The 15,599-nt window shown below is 46.7% G+C and overlaps 1 protein-coding gene across 2 annotated transcripts in view; it reads right to left on the bottom strand.

The window, feature by feature from the left end:
• Positions 1-3,007: 3,007 nt before the first annotated feature.
• Positions 3,008-15,599, bottom strand: part of LOC144785552 (peroxisomal carnitine O-octanoyltransferase-like) — a 414,661-nt gene continuing 402,069 nt past the window's right edge. The window contains exon 18 of one of the 2 annotated variants that reach the window (XM_078664397.1): positions 3,008-4,510. In XM_078664397.1, the coding sequence (XP_078520523.1) occupies positions 4,390-4,510 (121 nt within the window). In that variant the 3' untranslated portion in view covers positions 3,008-4,389. The remainder of the gene's footprint in view (positions 4,511-15,599) is intronic. The other variant, XM_078664398.1, reaches the window with a different exon arrangement.

Here is a 15,599-nt window from a genome sequence, read left to right on the forward strand (position 1 = left end):
CTTCTCTAACGATCAGAGACTGTCAGTAACGGATCCCTTCTCTCTCTCCTGGTCTGACCACCTGGCCGTCCCTTTTAATGTGGCTTTTCCTAGCCAGGAAATTCTTAGGAAAGTTCCGAGTACTTTTGAAGTACGTAGGAATCTTAAAAACATCGGGGACCATTCCTTTGACCCGTGGATTCCTAGTTTGTCTTCTATTCGGGAGATGGATCTTTCTCTGGCGGTGCCGCATTATGAGAAAATTCTCACAGAGGCTTTGGACGAACTGGCTCCGGCTCGGTCTTGTTATTCTGCCAGAAAGAGACCTTCAGCTCCCTGGTTCTCGGAACAACTAAGACTCCTTAGACAGGAAGTAAGGAGGCAGGAGCGTCGATGGCATGCTAGTTGGGATCTAAAAGACAGGGAAGCCCATAAAACCCTGCTCAAAAGATATAAGGCGGAAGTCATTGGGACCAAACAAGATTACTTTATGGCCCTGACTTCTTCCCTGTCATCTCCCAAAGAGCTCTTCAGGATCGTGGACTCTCTTACATCTCTTCAGGTCCCCGATCCTGTCACTTCATCTCAGGAGCTCTGCAATGACATAGCTCTCTTCTTTCAGTCCAAAATATCGGACATCTACACCTCTTTGGAGTCACAGAGGCTATCAACGGCTGAGCCTCCGGTCACAGTGGCCTTGGATGTTGATTTGGCTGAGCTTCCTCCGGTCGGCTGTCTGGAATCCTTTCCTCCGCTGTCTCTACAAGATCTGGAGACGATGCTTGACAAAACGAAGTCAGGGTCTCCGCTGGATGCCTGCCCTCTTAAGATCCTGAAGCAGTGTAGAGGATCTCTCTTACCCCCCTTTGCTTGACATCATGAATGGGGCAATGAGGGAGGGTGTCTTTCCTCAGCAGTGGAAATATGCGGTGGTAAAACCTCTGCTTAAGAAACTCTCTCTAGATCCAGGGGTATTAAAGAACTTTCGCCCCATCTCACTGCTCCCGGCCCCCGCGAAAATGCTTGAGGCCCATTTAAATGGGCATCTCGCTGCCTTCGTAGAGAACTCGGGTTGCCTGGATCCCTCCCAGCATGGTTTCAGGAGGGAACATAGCACCGAGTCCGCCCTCACCCTGGTGCTCTACTCCATCCGTATGAGCGTGGATGGGGGTCGGACATCCCTCCTGATCCTTCTGGACCTCACAGCTGCCTTCGATACCCTGTCTCCCCGGGTTCTAACATCTCGACTGGGTGAGATTGGGGTCCGGGGGGCAGCCCTGGGGCTGCTCTCCTCTTTTCTCGATCAGAGAGAGCAGAGGGTAATGCTGGGAAAATTTCTATCTCCATCCCTGTCTGTGCAATGTGGGGTCCCTCAGGGGTCGGCGCTTAGCCCCACCCTTTTTAACATCTATGTGACCCCCCTTGCCAGACTTATTAGATCCTTTGGGATGGAGGTAGTCTCCTACGTGGATGACACCCAGATCCTCGTGTCCTTCTCCCAGTCAACCGAGCTGACAGCCTCCAGTTTTAGATCTTGTATGGAGGCTGTCAGCCAGTGGATGATTTACAACTCACTGAAATTGAATGGGGAGAAGGCCGAGGTGATGGTGTTCGGCGGAAAGGAAGACATTTGGTCCATGGAGTGGTGGCCTGATTCATTGGGTGCTTGCCCTAAACCCACCCCCTCGGCTAAAAATCTCGGGGTTATGATTGACCCCACCCTCGGTATGCGCCTACAGGTCAACAGGACGATATCTACCTGTTGGGGCATAATCCATATCCTCAGGAAAATTAGGAACTACCTTTCCCTGCAGGCAAGAAGGCAACTGGCTGTCGCTCTTCTGGGTTCTCGTCTGGACTACTGCAATGCGCTGTATGCCTTCGTACGGGAAAAACACTTCGAACGGCTATTCAGAGCGGGTTTTCCCGAATCGGAATCGACCCCTTAGTGTCTGCATTTATATACAGGGACAGAACAGAACAAAAGAATGCCTCTCTTAAGTACCTGTGAAGAGAGGGCAAGCTGTGTGTCTTCGTTTTCCCTCTGTGTCATTTACATTTACATGTAAGGTTCCAGGCGGACCCCAGTCAGCATATACAACCAAAAGGAGGCTGGATGGCCCCTTAACTTGGCCCAGCTGAAGGTGAAAAAAGGCTCCCTGACTGCCTAGACGTTGCTTCTGGGAATAGAAAGCAGAAAACGTGCAGGCGCCGCTGAACTTGTCCCGGTGTCTTACACTGGAACAAGTTCAACATATTTGTGTGGGGCCTAACTTCTTGGCAGAGGGGGACGTCGTCCACCCTGTAAAAATAGTGTGTGGACGCCGTGTACCTGCGTGTACTCCTGACTCCACCCCTGGTGACCTCATAGTGTCCAATTGGCTGTGAAGTCCCCCAGATCAGACACAGAGGCAGAGGGTGGCAGATGCTGCTGGCCGATCCTTGGAAGAGGCTGTGCTGGCTATTGTAAATAAGGCCTTGCATTCAACTTTAAACATTAATTTTACATTTCACAAAGAGTAAGTTATAACAATACACTTACTAGTTTATGCTTGTGTTTTAAGCACTGGCGTTAAAACTTGGGAATGTCTACTTTGCCTTATATTTAATGTAGTTTGTGGAGGCTAAAACAAAAAATCGAATCCTTGTCACATTGCTCGATTTCCTAGTGCAGGGTTGAGGCTCGCGCAGCAGCGAACCGATATACACGGCTGACAATTGTACAACCTGAGTGGTCAGCACGTGCATTTGCACAACGATTATTTGGACATGCCTGGCTGCTGAGGAACCTTCTCACTACAAACTAAAATATTTACTCTTAAAGGGCAAAGCGGCGATTGCTTGAAGTTATTACAGGAGCATGAGATTTTAGGCTCATGACCGTCACTTACCTCGGCTCTTTTCACAGTGGTCATCATTACTGCACGGGATATAAACATTCACAAAGCTAAAATGTCTGGGTTTCAGTTTCAAATAAAAAAGAATATGCTCATTGGAACAGAGCTTCAATTTTTTATTTACCTAAAGAATTGCTCAGCTTATCCTATAACACTGGAAAACTGGTTGATGCAGTAGGGTAATACCAAGTAATGTATTATAGAGCTGTGAGGTTGCAGCCTGCGACTGAAAGCACTATGAACATGAGCATTGTTTTAAAATTGTATTACATACAGTATAAGATAGGCTGGCGTGAAACATGCACACATGTATTGTTCATTAATAAGAAAATGGTAAGTTTCTATATCAGGGGTCTTGGAGAAGAGTCAAGATACTTTTAAGGCTTTTTGCTAATAAAAAGGTTTTAATTTCTGATATTTATCTTTATGTGCACTTCATTGCTTAGTTTACTCATGAGAAAGTGTCATTCTAAATGTCACACATCTGGCAGTTTAATGTCACTCATGAGTTCACTAAAACCATGGAATTGTCACACATAAACAATCTGAAAACTTGGCAGCTGTGTTAATAAAAGATACACGTTTAACTCCTTCTCAGCCCAGGATCAGGTTCGGATTTAAAAAGGGAAAAGAAAGGAAACCACAGTGCCTTCATTTAGGCCCTTTTCTTTGCTATCCACAAAAAACAAAGCAACGGAAAGGGAAAACATAACACAAGCCCACTAAGTTTCGTGTTCAGTCCTGGGTTGGTCTTTTCTGTTTATTAAAACAAATACTGAACAAGAAAGTTTCCCGCTTGACCCTCCTGATCGGCATGGCACTAGATATACAAATATGAAATAATAAATACAAATTCGTATGTTTTTTCTCACGCTCAGCTTTTTTCATTTATGAGACACTGGTGGTCCCTAGCGGTGAACTGTATGAACAACAGATTAAGCGTAAACTTCCCTGGTTATTAATAATAGAATGATCGTAGTTAAGGAAACGCACATAAATAAAAAGGAGCACTGCACCTCTAAAAACTGTATCCATGTGCCACATATTCAACATATCGGTCATTACTTACACTTGAACTGAATTTTTTTCCCATTTCCTCCGATTAAACCAGCAATGGAAACTACATTTCCCACTGAAAAATGTCCCACTGTAAAAACAAACCCAGTAAGACGTGTGACAAGAGTAAAATCTAAATACAAAAAAATAAAAAACATTGCTGTGACATTTTTTCATGTATCAGTGTTTCTTTAAAATAAAAAAAACTGTTTTTTAATTTGGTAACGTTTTGTGCCACTGTGTGAAGAATTAATAACAGTATTTGTATTTTCCTCCATTGTATTTTTATTAAATGCTAATATGTTTTGTGCGTTCTTCCCGTAGTTACAGTTTAGTGGAATCAAGTAATTCTATTTTATGTAGTGATGGTCACCCTTCTTCGCAACCAGCATTCATTGTCGTCAGTGTTAGATGAGATTAAGCAGCACAGTGTACACTTGCATCTTCTGAACCTTCTTTACTGCGCGGGTGTGGGTACCAGCTCGGCCATCTCGTGAAAGGTTTGGAACAGGGTCTTAACCAGCTTTTCTGGGTCTGTAGTGGCACAGGATTTCCAGGCTGTGCAAGACACAACAAACCTGACCGAGAACAAAAATAAAATAACTTTAGACACAGCACACAAAGAGATTTATACAGCAGACTTCAGTTACTGTTTACTAAAAGAGAGCCAGATCGAACAGGCTCCTATTCCCAAGTGTAACCATTAAGCAATACACTTTCTGTACATCAATGAAAGATCTTCATGATTTTGGTTCATATGTTTTTTCAGTGGGAATACAGTTAGCAGTAAGGGAATCAGACTTCAAGTGTAAGGTAAAACATAGTGAGAAATGGGGGGGGGGGGCAGTAGGCAATTCGGGTTAGTTGGTTCGACTGGTGAAGTGGTCCCCTTCAGTAACAAGGTCTAGCAGGCAGATTCCGGTGCTGGGGCAGCATTCCCTGCTGGAACACCGGGGCCTGAGTTTTACCGCGACAACACTGGCCCATCAGACTGGCAGCTCAGTGAGAACACCACCTCTCCAAGACCTCGAGCGTAGCAAAAAATGTGCTTGGGGCGCTAATACAGTGCTTAATGTTTGGTGGTGGAGCTAGGTTGTAGCAACCCGCTTTAATTTTTAGGTCTCGCCTAGCGTTGCAGCGCACGCGCTGCTCGCTTTGCGAGGCATGCAGTATACACTATAGCGTGGAAGCTTCATGGAAGCTCTGCCCATCTTTTGGATTGGCTTGGATCCTAAATGCTGCCTTCTGCCTTCTGATTGGTTTTAGGCTTGTTAGTCCCTCCTCCTGACGGCCATGTTGTCATTTGTTTCCTTCCCTGGCTATGGGCCCCTTTACTACAACACTATTTTCTTCCCTGTGTCCCCCCACCCCCTCCTGCAGTCTGTGACTTCTTGCACCCACCTAACCCTCCCACTCCTGTGCCTTCTTGGATGCCCGCCCTCCCATTTCCAATGCAATAGGTCTCACGTAAATAAGAGTCCTTTTGCATTGCAAATGCCTGTTTGTCATGGGATTGGCTGGGTGATCGCTCTCTTTTTTTGTCTTGCGTGATGTATGCTATGCTGTCCTCAAGGTCATGAATGTGCTCAATCGCAGTCCACATGAAAAGGAAAGCTGCAGCAAAAGGGGCGGGCAGCGTGTGGGTTTTTAAAGCGCTTGTGTTCCTTAAAAAAAAAAAAAAGTGTTGCGGGGAAAGCAAGCTAGCACTGCAAGGCTGCCATGGTCCTCTGGGAAGCTATGGCCAGTTGCCCTCAGATGTCTGCGGGTTTTATTAGGGCCCCTTTCTTAGGTGATTCGGATCGTATACCTTCTAATCAAGTCAAGTCAAGTATAACTTTATTCGGTTAGATTAAAAACCATCACAGTGCATATCCCGAAACATTATTTTACAATCAATTCATTATTACATAAGTTATATTTCAAGTTTCATAGTACTGCACAAATTATAAAAACCATCATGTACAGCGCAATCCTATCCAACACCATAAGTTCTAAGTCAATAAATACCTAATAATAAAACTACAATTGTCAAAAATATCTACTATTTACATGATGTACTGTTCAAAGACACTAAGGGGCCCATTACGACGTCGGTCAGATTGCCTCCACCAGGCTGGCGGTAGCCACCGCCGGCCTGGCGGAGGCAATCCGCCCGACATCCACACTAGTGGATCCACACTAGTGGATCCACACTAGTTTCCCCCCCCCCCCCGCCATATTAGTATGGCGGGGGGAGCTGGGCGGACGGAAAGACCATCCGCCGCTTTTCCGCCTCGGTCGCCTTGCGGCCGGGGCGGAAAAGGAACAATATGGTGGCAGTGTCTATCAGACACCGCCAGCCATATTATGATGGGCATTTTTCAATGCCTTTCCGTGGCGGCAATGCCGCCACGGAAAGGCATGCGGAGAATTCCTGCGGGGTCCCGTTGCGGGCCCCCAGAGACTCCGGGGGGGAGGGGGTGCACATGGGGGGTACCTATGGTACCCCCCAGCAGTTCCATGCACAGCATGGCAGGCACCGCGCGGTGCCTGCCATGCTGTGCATGGAGGGGCACAGCGTGCTTTCCTGCCATTGTGGCGGGCGGTGCTGAGTGCACTGCCCGCCACAATGGTAGGAATGCGGGATGCACCCGCCGCTGTGGCGGGCGCATTCTAATGCTGGTGATGGGACCCCCGCCCTTACGGCGGCCGGTCCCTATTACCACGAGGATGGGGGGCGGGCAAAGTCCGCCCGCCATCCTAATGACCCCCTAAGTATTAAATAAATAAAATCATTTAATACATAGTCCCATTTATGCTATCATCAGCCTTTTCCAAAATGTAGACCTTTTAGGAGGGGGATGATGAATTTCCTGCATAAAGAGACGTAAAACTCATAGAAAAATATCATATGGAGAAGGTTTTGGTCTGAGAAGTTGTCACAAGGACAGGGTCTTAGCAAACCTTCTTTAAATAACCCTCTCGGGAAGGCCAGTAGCCAGGGAATTATATTATGCTTGAATCTAAGTAAGACAAACAGGTGATAAGGCCTAATTATATATGTTAAATATGGTTGCAGCTGTCTACCTATGCTTAGTGTGACAAAACTTCTCACTGTGTGTTTCACTAGTTCACTTTCCTCCCTATACAGCATTTATCTATTCAGAAACTGCCGCTTCAAGTCTCTAATTGCTGATTTGCACAGAGCTCTTGGGCTTAAAAATAGCTCAGGGCATCCGAGAATAGCCATTTGGGACTTGATATAGCGAACCCAGGGTATATCTAGACCCTTGTCTAGCGAGATGCAGTCTTGGATAATCAGCTGGTTCAGGTTGGGCGACGATTGGGCACAAATTCTCAGCCAGCACATTATAGGGGCAAATGCAATCTGGTCTGAGATGAAGCCAGCTCCAAGGTCCTCATGGATGTTAAAAACAGGAGTAGAGGCCTGGACCGACAGTAATTTACAAAAAAAACCATTTTGAACCACCTGGATTTCACCCGTCTCTAGATAGCCCCATAAACCACTCCCATAAGTCACCATTGGAAGACACTTGGGGGTCATTAGGATGGCGGGCGGACTTTGCCCGCCCGCCATCCTCGTGCAAAACGGGACCACCCGCCATAGGAGCGGCCGTCCTGCCTTGAGCATTAGGATGCGCCCGCCACACAGACGGGCACATCCTATATTTTTACCATTGCGGCAGGCGGTGCTGAAAGCGCCGCCCACCGCAATGGTAAAAATGCACGTTGTGCATTTCAAAGCACAACATGACAGGCACCGTGCGGTGCCTGCCATGTTGCACTTTGAAATGTGGGGGGGTACTAAGGCACCCCCAACCCCCGGACTCCCAGGGGGCCCGCAACGGGCCCCTTCAGGGAGTCTCTGCATGCCTTTCCGTGGCGGCATTTCCGCTACTGAAAAGCATGTCAGGAAGGGCATCCTAATATGGCTGGCGGTGTCTGATAGACACTGCCACCATATTATTCCTTTTCCGCCCCGGCCACAAGGCGACCGGGGCGGAAAAGCGGCGGACGGTCTTTCAGTCCGCCGAGGTCCCCCCCGCCATCCTAATATGGCGGGGGTCTTAAGTGCAACGATGTCGGGTGGATTGCCCCCGCCAGGCTGGCGGTGGCTACCGCCAGCCTGGCGAGGGCAATCTGCTCGACATCGTAATGGGCCCCTTGGCGTTATAGATTTTTAAGAGTGCGGGGAGAGGTTTCGAGCCAATTCTTTTTGCGAATTCCACAATGGCCCCCTGGTGCTCGGGCTAAGGTGTTCCTTTTATGCATACGCTGGGTAACCCATGTGCGTCGGTTGTCGAAAAGAACCCCCAAATAAGGGAAGCCGAACACCTTTGTTAATTCCATGTTCTTACAATAGAATTTAGCCTTCCTTGCTCTAACGGAGCCGATGGACATAGAGTGGGACTTTTTAAAATTTTTAACCAAATCTAGAGAGTCCATAAAAGCAATAAAACAATTTAAAAGAGTTTGAAGCCCTCTTGAAGTCCTTGCCAGCAAAACCGCATCACCTACGTAAAGCAGAGCTGGCATCATTTTTGTGCCGGCCCTTGGATGTCTTTACAACTGGAAATTGAAACGGCGCCTAAATTATTAATATAGAGTGTGAACAACAGGGGTGCTAAAATGCACCCCTGTCTCACCCCTCTTTTGACGGGCCATGAGTCTGTGAGGCTACCATCTTTGTTATAATGCACAGAAGCTATAGTGTTCTCATGCATGGCTGCCAAGAAGGAGATCAAGTCTGCATCTAGGCCCATTCCATGAAGTATCGCCCATAACTTTGATCGATTAACAAGATCAAAGGCAGATGATAAATCCATAAATGCCAGATGCAGGTCCCCCTGCTTAGCAACCGTGTACTTTCCAATTATTAAATGAAGATTAAGACATCGACCCACGGTACCTTTGCCCTGCCTAAAACCGTATTGGAGATCTGAGATGATATTATTTTGATCCAACCAGTCCATTAGTCGGGCCAGGACAACTTTCCCGATGATTTTGGCCGCGGAGTCCAGGAGAGATATTGGCCTGTAACAGGCCTGGTCATCTCTGGCTCCCTTTTTGAAAATTGGGATAATAACTGCTTTGGCCCAAGACAGGGGAATACCAACCTGGGCAACTGCATTAAAAACCTGAGTTAAGATTTTAGACCATAAGATAGGATCGGTGCTATAAAGTTCAACTGGAACGCTGTCAGGGCCAGGCGCTTTCCCCCTTTATGTAGACCCAATTGCTTCTATTACTTCATCCTTAGTGAAATGCAAAGGGGACGAGACACACCCACTGTCCGCTGTCCAGCCTGGGGATCCTTGACTAACATCACTATAAACAACCCCAAAGTGTTGTACCCATTTCTCATGGAGAATGTGGCAGTCTAAAACAAGATTAGTTGATTCATCAAAGGTAGGACTGTTCACCACGCTCCAGAACCTGGAGCGTGTTGATAAAACGCTAGCTTGGCTGATCTCTTCCCAGGCCATCTGTCTTGGGTGTTTCTTCCTACTCCCCACAACAATTTTATATGCCTTCCTTGCATCCTTAATCCTATCTGCATGTCTTTATGTTCTCTTGTACCGGTGTCGTCAAACCATCTTTTATGTTTTAAAGGCCTAGTTTTGCAAGGAACTGTCAAGTTAGCCGCCACTTGTTTAGTAATACGATCAAAGGCATCCAGGACTATTACAGGATCGGCGTCCAGGTCTGCACAGATACCAAACTCCTCTGTGCAGACACTGGTTAGGCTTTCAATAAAACTGTCCGGAGTAATTGAATCCCGCTTAGCCGGCGAGCTTGATCTTTTGGCGCAATGTTAGTATTACTTATGTGTGCCAGAGGACTAGCTTTATCACTGGCACAGATATTAAGATTCAGTGTCAGTGGGTTGTGATCGCTTAGGCAATTATCTGTTACCTCAAATATACCTAAGTGGTCCGACTTAGAACCTGAGACTAAAATGTAGTCACTGGTGCTATGATGGCGTTAACCCCTGCGAGGAATATTCCTCGTCTAGTTTTAAAAAACAATCAGTCGGGCAAACATGAATATTAAAATCACCTGGGACTAGTATGTGGTAGTGCGTATCAACCATGGACTCGTAGTCAGTCAAACAGGTAGAGAGAGGCCTTAGATGCTCTAAGTCATCATCTCTCACAAAAGAGTTGTAAAAGTTGATCACTAACAGAGTAGGTAGGTTCTTAGCTGTTAGTTCAAGTACTAAGATATTTGAAGAGTGTGAGTCCATTAACTTGACTTTGTATGTTCATTTAAGATTAACTAAAAGCAGGAGCCCCCCACTGGCTCTCCCCATACTGGACGGTATAGCATGTTTACAAAACGTTAAAAAGCAGTCCAGAAAATAGGAATCGTGGGCATCCCAAGTTTCCTGAAGGGCAATAATGTTGGTACCAACGAGAAGATGCTCCCAATTGCTGTCTCCCCTTTTGGTCTTAAGACCAGCTATGTTCCAAGATAGGACTTTTAAAGTGTCATCCTTGGGTAAACCTCCAGTAGAATGAGGGCTGAGGACGTGATGTGAGGTGGAGCTAGGTATTACGTCCGGGGGGAGGGGGGCACAGATGGTATGCTAAGCACGGCGAAAGGGGTGTGGTCCTCTATCATTGCCCCATGGTTTGGTGTGACCGTAGCTATATTAATACCATTTAGTCAGTCTTGGGTATCAAGCCCGGATAACACCTCAAACCTATTTGTATTCGGAGTAAAACAGGGTGTCTCGCTTAAATTTCTCTTGGAGGGTTTATAAAAATAGCCAAGTGGCAATGCCCAGATAGAAGTAGAAGGTAATGGGCAATGATCCTCGGCCTTTAAGATCACTTCAGCAACAGATGGGGTCCGAAAATTAACAACCACACAGTCTCCCCCTATGTTCTTGGGGGACTGGCCCACCCACGCTACTCTGCGGACCATAATAATGTTGTTGAACATGACTGCCCTAAGCCCTTTATGCCTAGTTAGCCAATCAGATGTTGTATTCCTCAGCTGTGCCCAGGATTCAGTTTGGTTGGGTCTTAGCGCAGTAACACCAGCCAGGACCACAACCAAAGGACAAACCGCTGGTGGTAAATCTAAGATATCCCGGGCAGGCTTGTTGGGCACTTGGGGTAAAGATCTGGGGCCATCTCTGTGTGGTGCTTGTACAGCCATGACTTCCCTATGGGAGGGCTCTGGAAAAAGCAGAGTTTGGGGACCTGATTGCACAGTTTTCTCAAGCCCACTCATACCTTGGGAGCCTGTTCTTAATTGCAAAGTGTGCCCGCGGTTCCAGGCGGAAGATGCTGAGCCTGCATGCAATCGGTGGGTACATGAACTGCATCATTTTTCGCCACTTCATGTGTCAGGTCCCTGCTTCGTCCACTAGGACTCGACAGGGCAGATGATTCTGGAAACTCCCCCTACAGCATTGCTATCATGCCTAGTCACCTCTGGATTCACCATCAAATGAGTACCCTGTGTCAAAAGAGATAGTTTTTCCTCAATCGCCCCCAATCTATTAAAGAAAGGCGCTAAAAGCCCCATGATTAAAGTCTCTATATGCTTCCAATAATCTGGGTTGCTTCCTCATTCCCCTACCATAGAAATATCAGCATTATGGGTAACGGTCATGCCATTTTCAGATCTCAGAGATGACTTTCCACTTGCCCCTGAGGTTTGAGGTTTACATTTGGTTTTGGCATTGGCTCTAGACCTCATGGCTGCCCCACCCCTTGCACGCTTTGCAGAAGGTTCCCCCCGTTCCCCCTCCATGATTGGTGTCTGTCCCCAATTTAAGAGCACCTCCCGCAACTTCATTATTGCGAATAGATCTTTTAGATCTGGTGACTCGATCACCTCTATCTACCCAAGGCGATTTTGACGGCGGTACTTGCTGGGTGGTTAGAGCGACAGATAAATCTGGCACAAGTACTTGAGGTGAGCCCACCAAGACCATCTGGGTGCTTGCACTGGGAGAACAGACTGTAGTCAGGCCACTCGAGTCACTCAGATTTACCACCTCAACTATGCCCACCTCAGGATTCGGTTCGGTAGCAACAATGTTAACCATGCCTGCATCAAGCGGGTCTGTGCTGGAACAAATTGTAGTTTGAGAAACTGCTACTGGTGATTTGGCTTTACTGATGGCCACTAAAGATGATCTTTTTTGCCCCATAAACGGCCCTATAGAGAGTCTTTTCTCAGTTAGAGTATTTCATGTTGCAAAACAGATTCTGCCCTGGTTAGAAAAGCGTCCAGGGTACCTGCCACGGGAAACATCACTTACAACGCAACTTTTACCACGCAGTGCCTTTACGACGCAACTTTTACAACGCAAACCATTACAACGCATTGCGCTGGGGGGCGCTCTAGGATAGGGAATGTATTTAATATACTATCCAACACCTTCCCTACTATCCACGGGGACTGGAGTTGGAATAGTAAATTAAATAAATCACTATCCAGCGCCTAAAAGCACTATGCGTTGTAATGGTATTCGTTGTAAATACCGCGTTGTAAAGGCATGCGATGTAAAAGTATGCGTTGTAACGTCATACATCCACCTGCCACACCACCCCCAACCCTCTGCCCGGTTAATTTGCGTTTGGTGGCCATTGATGACATAAACAAAATCCACAGAGATTAAAGTCAAATAAATGTCACTAACCGAGTCCTTAATGGTCCTTAAGCTGCACACAGTCCAGATGGAAGGGGGGTGGCCCAGCCCAGCCTACTCCTGGCTACGACGGGCGCGGACGGGCCTGCCCTTGGCCCGGGCACACCCGCGCGCGTCCCGTGCCGCGGGAGCCCCACAGCGCTTAAGAGCGCCTCCAGGCACTTCCCCCATGATGCGTAGACGTGCGCCACCCGGGGGGTGCTGGGAAGTGTGGTCCGGGGGCGAGAGCAGCGAGTCTTGCGGCTTTGGCGGCTTTGGCAGTGCTGGGCGATACCATACCCTCTATCCTTGTGGGGAAGGGTGCAGAACCAGGTCAGCAGGTCAGTGCGGCAGCAAAATGAAGCAAAAAGAAACCCACGCCGCAGGAGCCCCACAGCGCTTAAAAGCGCCTCCAGGCACTTCCCCCGTGACGCGTAGACGTGCGCCACCCTGGGGATGCTGGGAAGTGTGGTCCGGGGGCGAGAGCAGCGAGTCTTGCGGCTTTGGCGGCTTTGGCGGTGCTGGGCGATACAATCCCCTCTATCCTTGTGCGGAAGGGTGCAGAGCCAAGTCAGCAGGTCAGTGCGGCAGCAAAATTAAGCAAAAAAACCCTTCTAATCAGGTGAAGCCGGACCCCCGTGCATCGGTATGGACCTCTTCGAGTGGTCTCCCTCAATCTGGCTGTGCGATATTTTAATCGAAAAATGACTGAAGCTTGAAGGCTGTCTATGTAACTAACTCCTTCAAAGATTTATACCCGACAAATCTGAGGGTCGGGGCAGGGCGGGCAGCGCGTGCGTTTTTAACGCCGCTAGTGTTTCGGAAGAACTGTCCATTTGGCAGATTCTCCTTGAGGGAATGCAGGTGGCTACTAGCACAATGAAGCAAGGTGTTACGGTCGGTGGGTTTAGTGAACAAGCATACTTCCAAATGCTCTTCCTGGTTCAGTATAACCAGATCTAGGAAGTAGATTTTTTGTAAGTCATATATTATGGTAAAATTTAAGTCTGGAGTCCTGGAGTGGAGCCAACTGTGAAACTCGTTTAATCTTTCATGACTACCTACCATATCATAAAGATAGCATCTAATTACCTTAACCAGTACTGTAAATGTGTGTTGTAATGGTCAGTGTTACTGTAATTCCACTAGTTTTCAAAATAGTCCATAGCTAGAATAGCTATTTCTGGGGCGAAACAACACTCCATGGCAACGCCTTTTATTTGTGGATATAAATTCCTTTTGAATTCAAAGAAGTTGTTCTTCAAGCATAGTGTTGCTAAGGAAACTATGAAGTCTGTGGGGACTGCATGAGGAGTGGGTCTAGAATCTAGTACTTCCCTCAGTACCAATAGACCATCATCTTGTGGGAAATTGATGTAGCGGGACTCAATATCAAAAGTCACCGGAAATTGTTGTTATCGTGAAATGGGAGACCCTCAACTTTTCTTATAACATCCATAGAACCTCTAATATGTGTTTTGGTGTGAGATGTAAATGGTTGGAGAAACACATCCACATATTTGGCCAAAAGTTCTGTAAGCGAACCTCAGGCAGAAATAATTAGGTGCCCAGGTGTATGGGAGGGGTTCTTGTGAATTTTCAGCAAAAGGTAAATATTTGGGATCTTGCATTCTTTATGATTAAGAAATGCAAATACCTTATTACAAAACCAGCCTTCCTCCAGGGATCTTTATTTTGGCTGTAATCTCTTGGGTGGGATTTTCCTGTATCTAACGGTAGTGGCTCATATTATTCAATTGTCGCAGTACTTCTCAAAAGAATAATAATTGTGAAATGGAAAACAATACTGGAATGTTGTGATCTTCATTAGAGACAATGAGGTGCGTCAGGGCCAGTAATGGCTGGTATAGACAATCTGCTCTAACAGTCCAGTGTTTGTCTTTAGGTGTCTCCCTTTTTAATGTAGAACATTATGCACTCAATGGGTGTTTACTTCAATTATAGCTCTTCTGCCTCGGGCTATACCAGTTGCTAAAGGCCCTCTCCATTGTTACAGGTCGCAACCTGCGGCTCAGTCCAATAACTTAGTGCAGGGCCTTTAACAACCAGTATAGTCCTGGGCAGCGGGCTACAATGCTTTAGTAGAATGGATCTCTTTTACCAAATGTTGTTCCTCATTGTAAGTCAGCTTTAGCAGTATCCATGGCTGAGGCTCGCTCATTCTGAGTGGTCAAGTGTAACCACACCCTAATTTAATGCATGCTGTAATATTGAGTATGTTTTATCAGGTGCATTTTCACACCCAGGAAAACTACCTGTGGGTCTGCTGACATTCCCTCCTGCTCAAAGTAGTAAATGCTTGCAGAAAATGCCAAGAAATCGACAATCGATATGCGGTGAAGGACCTGAAATTCATGGCCTACTGCTTGTATGCCAAGATTAAGGGCTGCAGAATTCATCTGGAATCTGTAATTATGGCCCTGTATCTCCACCTGAATAAGAGACAACTCCAAATGAGGCACTTTACATTTTACAGAGTGCGCACTTACCACCATGAGCATTAGTAAATTGGAGGAAAGAAGTACTTTTGTGAGCAATGAGATTGGTATACATCTAAATAGGACCATATGCATAAGCAATGGGGAGAATAATTCAAAATGGAGCCTATTCATGAAGGTATTTAAAAGCAGTACCCCGTAGTACTCTTTTACGTACTCTTGCCTGCATGTGTGCATTGGCCCCAAAATGACTCCAACTATAGAAACAGCTGCTCTATCTTAGCCCTTTTACTAATAGGGAGTTGGATAGTTCAGGCCAATTCACAAAGGCATGAAGGAGTACATAAAAGAGTGCTCCTGCTACTTCCTGTCCTCGAAGACTTTTGTGAACTCATCCATTGTGCAAGAGCCTTTGATTATTAGCTAATCAGTAGTTGAGTTTTTTCACAGACCCGAGGCAGAACTATGCATGCTTAGCATGTTTCGTCTCATTTGGTGTTATAGGTAATCAGCACTTGTGTAGCATATGATCTGGCATTATTACTGCAGCGCAGGACT

Source organism: Lissotriton helveticus, chromosome 10 (genome assembly GCF_964261635.1).
Source record: "Lissotriton helveticus chromosome 10, aLisHel1.1, whole genome shotgun sequence".
NCBI classification, from domain to species: Eukaryota; Metazoa; Chordata; class Amphibia; order Caudata; family Salamandridae; genus Lissotriton; species Lissotriton helveticus.